Source organism: Tupaia chinensis, unplaced genomic scaffold, assembly GCF_000334495.1.
Source record: "Tupaia chinensis unplaced genomic scaffold, TupChi_1.0 Scaffold149383_1, whole genome shotgun sequence".
NCBI lineage: Eukaryota > Metazoa > Chordata > Mammalia > Scandentia > Tupaiidae > Tupaia > Tupaia belangeri.
In genome coordinates, this window is record NW_006209227.1 from 1,997,212 (window position 1) to 2,002,576 (window position 5,365).

General features: G+C 59.9%; 2 protein-coding genes across 2 annotated transcripts in view; both read left to right on the top strand.

The window, feature by feature from the left end:
• Positions 1-3,976, top strand: part of CHRNG (cholinergic receptor nicotinic gamma subunit) — a 5,521-nt gene extending 1,545 nt beyond the window's left edge. Inside the window, 9 exon segments of the mRNA XM_006171140.1 lie at positions 1-65; positions 1,315-1,412; positions 1,721-1,816; positions 1,819-1,917; positions 2,064-2,178; positions 2,293-2,407; positions 3,028-3,244; positions 3,400-3,533; positions 3,803-3,976. The exon segment at positions 1-65 is cut by the window's left edge and continues 19 nt beyond it. Of these exon segments, the coding sequence (XP_006171202.1) occupies positions 1-65; positions 1,315-1,412; positions 1,721-1,816; positions 1,819-1,917; positions 2,064-2,178; positions 2,293-2,407; positions 3,028-3,244; positions 3,400-3,533; positions 3,803-3,976 (1,113 nt within the window).
• A 201-nt stretch (positions 3,977-4,177) lies between these two features.
• The window catches only part of EIF4E2 (eukaryotic translation initiation factor 4E family member 2), a 45,814-nt gene continuing 44,626 nt past the window's right edge, over positions 4,178-5,365 (top strand). The window contains exon 1 of the mRNA XM_014585244.1: positions 4,178-4,185. Coding sequence (XP_014440730.1) covers positions 4,178-4,185 — 8 coding nt within the window. The remainder of the gene's footprint in view (positions 4,186-5,365) is intronic.

The window sequence follows — 5,365 nt, forward strand, 5'->3', positions numbered from 1 at the left end:
TCTTCCTGTGCCATCTCTGTCACCTACTTCCCCTTCGACTGGCAGAACTGCTCCCTCGTCTTCCAGTGAGGCCACTTATGGGGCTGCTCGGGGAGGGCACGGGTGGCAATGCCACACTCTAACCTCGCCCTGATACCACCTAGAGGCTGGGGGCTGGCTCCATCCCTCCCTGGCCTCTGTGCCTGCCCTGCCTGAAGGTGCCCCAATCCCCCCTGCTAACCCAGGCCCCATTTATCCTCCTTCTCTTCCTCGGTTTCCCTTCCTGGGCCACAAGGGGAGAAGGCAGACGTGTGCACACAACACACCCATCTGCACACACACATACCTGTCTGCACACACACGGCCGTCTGCACACACACAGCCGTCTGCACACACACACACCCGTCTGCACACACACCCATCTGCACACACATGGCCGCTACCCTGCAGACCCACGGGAGCAGGGACGTGGGGTGGGGGGCTGGCAGGGAATCCCAAGCCATTCCTGGGGGGCAGGGTCTCGGGTCTTAGTTTCCTCATCCATAAATGTGGGAAGGGGTCTGGGTGAAGGTTTTTCTGTAACTTTTTAATGAGAGAAAGAGGAAAAGAGGGGAGCACATGCCCTTGCCTGAGAGAGAGGGAGAAACACCCCTGAGAGGGGCACCCCTCACTGTGCCTTCACTTCCACCTCTCCACCCTATTGGGATCAGGGTATGCATGCACATGCACCCAGTGTGTTTTCTGCTCTGTGACTGGGGCTGGGATTCGAACCACAGATGGCTGTGCAGAATTTGGCTCCTTTAACACTAGCCCAGGGGCCAGCCCTGGAGAGTTATTTTTAATCCTTGACCTGTGCTCCTCCAGGGCCAGGCTTCCAGTTAGCTGCGGTGACAGGCAGCAGGTCCAGCCTATGCTGGTCACAGCACAGAACCCAGGGCTTCCATGTGGCCCTGCCTTGGGTGGGGGTGCCTACCACTTGGACCCCCTGGCTCACCAAGGAGCAGCCTTCTTACAAGGAAGCCTGGCAGGGAGACGCCCTCCATGGGAAGTCTCCAGAGGTCCTGGGTGGGCCTGTATCTTCCAGGATAATTGTGGCCCCTCCTGCCCACGTGGCAGTGGGAGGAACGAGTGCGAGCGGCCCCGCCCAGAGACAGGGAGGTCGGGGCTGCTGCCTCTCTGTCACCCCAATTCCCCACCCAGAGAGCCTGAGTCCCCGGTCTCGGCGTCTCACCACCAGAGTTTTGTGGTACGCTCTGGAGCTGGGGCCGCTTGGGCAGCACTCTCTGACCTCATGGGCAGGTGGGCCCTGCTCATGCTGTCCCTCGGGCCTCCCAGGTCCCAGACCTACAGCACCAGCGAGATCAATCTGCAGCTGAGTCAGGAAGATGGCCAGACCATAGAGTGGATTTTCATCGACCCCGAGGCCTTCACAGGTAACCCCTGCCCAACGCCCCAGGCAGGGCCCCTGCCCAGCTGGCTGCAGCGCCCCCACCTCTCCCTCAAACCAAGGTCGCTCCCCTCCAATGGACTCAGGATAGAAACTGAGTCAACTACAAGAGACTGGAGGGTCCAATAACGTGCTGACTTTACTCCAGAAAATTTTCATCTCGAGAAAATCACCCCGCTTTGGGAGGGAGGGGATGAATCGCTGGATCTCCTGCTCCTTTCGGTGGCGCCCCCTGCTGCGCCCTGCTTTCCCCAGGGCTCCCACAGTCCACCGCACTCCTGTGCCTGCCCGCAGAGAACGGTGAGTGGGCCATCCGCCACCGACCGGCCAAGATGCTGCTGGACCCCACGGCCCCGGCGGAGGAGGCGGGCCACCAGAAGGTGGTGTTCTACCCCCCCGGCTAAAGCCTCTCTTCTACGTCATCAACATCATCGCCCCCTGCGTGCTCATCTCCGCCGTGGCCATCCTCATCTACTTCCTCCCTGCCAAGGGTACCTGGGCCTGCGGGAGGGTCGGCAGGCCTGCCACCAGCTGGGCGCGGGGGACAGGGGCCGGCTGCCCGAGGGAGAAGCAGCTCCTGGGGTGGGGGGGCACGGTGGGGCTGGAGTCCCGTTCTGAGGGCCTCTCGCCCTGGCAGCGGGTGGCCAGAAGTGCACCGTGGCCATCAACGTGCTGCTAGCCCAGACCGTCTTCCTCTTCCTTGTGGCCAAGAAGGTGCCTGAGACCTCCCAGGCAGTGCCGCTCATCAGCAAGTAAGACCCCGGGGGAGGGGGGATTGGCTCTGCCCTCGGCCCTCTGCCCTCGGCCATCACACCCAGCTCGGGGAGCCTGTGGGTATGGGACGCCCAGGGCCGCCGCCCCTACAGGTACCTGACCTTCCTCCTGGTGGTGACCATCCTCATTGTGGTGAACGCCGTGGTCGTGCTGAACGTGTCCTTGCGCTCCCCGCACACACACACCATGGCCCGCAGGGTCCGCAAGGCAAGGCCCCACCCCACCTGCTCCTGCATGCTCTTGCCTCCACTCACCCTGCCCCCTCTGGCCTCCCCCGCCTGCCACATGCAACGCAAATCTGCCGGTGTGCACCCAGCACGTGCCCACGTGGGTTAATGAGTGTCGGTGCTCCTGGAGCCGGGGAATTACAAACACTAGCTTATGTAATCTGCACAAAACTCCCATCAGTATCATCCCCACCTCACAGGTGAGGGCGCTGAGGTGCAGAGTGGCAAAGTAGCTTGCCCAAGGCCACACAGCTGCTCAGTCTGACCCTGAAGCCCGTGGACTGCAGCACTCACCCAGGCCCTTGTTGCAAACACTGGTCCCCAGACCCAGCCAGGCACCCCAGACCCAGTCAGGACGCAGGGGTTGGAGCAGGGATCTGTGTGATGGCGAGCAGCGTCCTGGTAGTTCTGATGCGCAGACACGCCTGGGTGCAGGCTACGTGTCCAGTACAGAACAGCCGTGCTGCACCAAGGCCACATTGCAGCCTCTAACTGGCTGCCTCCAGGACCCCAGCAGTGAGAGCCCTTCGTGCCAATTCAGCTTCTGTTCCAAGGCTCAGCCTGGCTCCCAAGCTGAGTCACTGGGGCGACGCCCTCCAGGTGTTCCTCTGGCTGCTGCCCCAGCTGCTACGGATGCACGTGCGCCCACTGGCCCCTGCAGTGGTGCAGGACACACAGCCCCGGCTGCAGAACGGCTTCTCGCCCGGATGGTCGGTCACAGCCGGGGAGGAGGAGGGTCTCCCCCTGCCTCGGAGTGAGCTCCTCTTCCGGCAGCGGCAGCGCAATGGCCTGGTTAGGGCAGCGCTGGAGAAGCTAGGTGAGGCCCAGGGGGGTGACACTGGGGACGCTGCCCCCAGGGACTCCAGCTGGACATCCAGCAAGCAGCCGACCAGCAGAGGGGCTGGGCCCCAGGGAGAGGCCCCTTCTCTGCCTGCTTCTCCACTCTCCTGAAACTTGTCGTCTTGGCATCAGAGAAGGGCCCGGAGCTGGGACAGAGCCAGGAGCTCTGGGGTGGCCTGAAGCAGGCAGCCCCAGCCATCCAGGCCTGCGTGGAGGCCTGCAACCTCATTGCCCGTGCGCGGCGCCAGCAGAGTCACTTTGACAGCGTAAGTCTGGTTGAAGTGAGGTGTCTCTGGAGGGCAGGGCAGGGTGAGTGGCGTGGCCAAGGCAGGACAGTGGGATGGGAAAAGTAGAGCTGGGAATGGGGTGGGGTGGGGGCTTCGGGGCTAGGGACCATGTGAGAGGCAGGTTAGAGATGAGCGGGAAGAACCTGAGGAAATGGAGAAAAGGCACCTGCTGGGAGCCCAAGGTTGGTAGAGGAATCCGGGGGGGCTTGGTGCCCCCGCCACTCCTCCCACGCTGCCTCCTGCCTCAGGGGAACAAGGAGTGGTTCCTGGTGGGCCGTGTCCTGGACCGCGTCTGCTTCCTGGCCATGCTCTCGCTCTTCGTGTGTGGCACCGCAGGCATCTTCCTCATGGCCCACTATAACCGGGTGCCAGCCCTGCCATTCCCTGGTGACCCCCGCCCCTACCTGCCCTCACCAGACTGAGCCAGCAAGCGCAGCTGGGCATGAGGGGGCACTTATGTCTCTAGCTGAGTCTCGGCTGTGCCCTCCTGCTGCTGCAGTCAAGGGTCCTTGGGGAAGCGCCCTCAGGCTATGTGAGCCAACCGTGGAGGAAAGTGGGAAATAAAGAGACAGAACTGGAGCCTCTGCGTGGCTGGAGGTGGGGCTGGGCTGGGTCGGTGTGCGATGTTGGGGTCAGCATCCTCGTGGCACTGGCCGCCCTGTCTGGCACTAACACTCCTCTGCCTACTACCCTGCCCTCACTGCGGCAAGGCATTATCAACTCCTACCTTCTCGAAGCCTCTAGAGGGGCAGTGGCCCATCCCTCCAGGCTGGACTGGCTTCCCGTTTACGAGTTCTCCCTGAAGGAGAGCAGTCAAGAGATGTGTGAAGAGCAGACACCAACACTCTCTCAAAAGAAGGGCAGGGCCAGCACCAACGCCCAGTGGTTAAGGAAGCCAGATCTGACATGGCAGACCTTGGTTTGAATCCCAGCCCCAGGAACTTGAGAAACATGCTGGGTGCGTGTGCAGACACAAAATGCCAACAGGATAGAGAACCAGAGGAGGAGGGACTATGTCTGACAATGCCACACTGGGAGTGTTTTCTCCCTGTCTCTGGCAAGTGCATGCATCTTCTGGCAATTAAAATAAAGAGCACCGGGGGGCCAGCAGGTGCCATGGTGGTTAAGGCACTGGACACTTCCTATGGCTGACCACTGTTCGAGTCCCAGATTTGGTGGCTTGCTTTCTCACTTTCTCACTTTCCTTCTCTTTCTCTCTGTTTCTCTCTCTGGTCAAATTAAAATAAATGAATGAATGAATAAAAATTAAATAATTAAAAAAATAAAGGGCACTGGGGCTGGCAGTTGGTGTGTTGGTTAAGGTGCTGACTTCCACACGGCTGACCACAGTTTGAGTCCCACACCTGGTGGCTTGCTTTCTCATTTTTCTCTTTCTCTCTCTCTGGTCAAATTAATAATAATAAATAAATAAAAATAAATAAATAGTTTTTTTTAAAAAAGGGTTGCAGCCACCCCATCCTGCATCTCCCTCCCTGGCCCTTTGGGCGCTGTAAGTGCCCAATACTCACCTGCACTAGTGACCTTTCCATTCATGGACATTTCCCCCCATTAATCACGCTTTATTATCCTTTTCTCATTTTTTTTTGGGGGGGAGAGGTTTTTGCTATAAGGGCGCGTGCGCTCGCCAGACAGAGACATAGAGACAGAAAGTGAGAAATCACCCCCCAGGGGGGATGGCCATGCTGCAATCCCTTCTCCTCCATTCTCTCGGGATCTTGGGCACGCACGCACACGCACCTGGTGTGAGTTCTAAGCCACTGGGTCCGGGACGCGAACCACGGTTGACTACG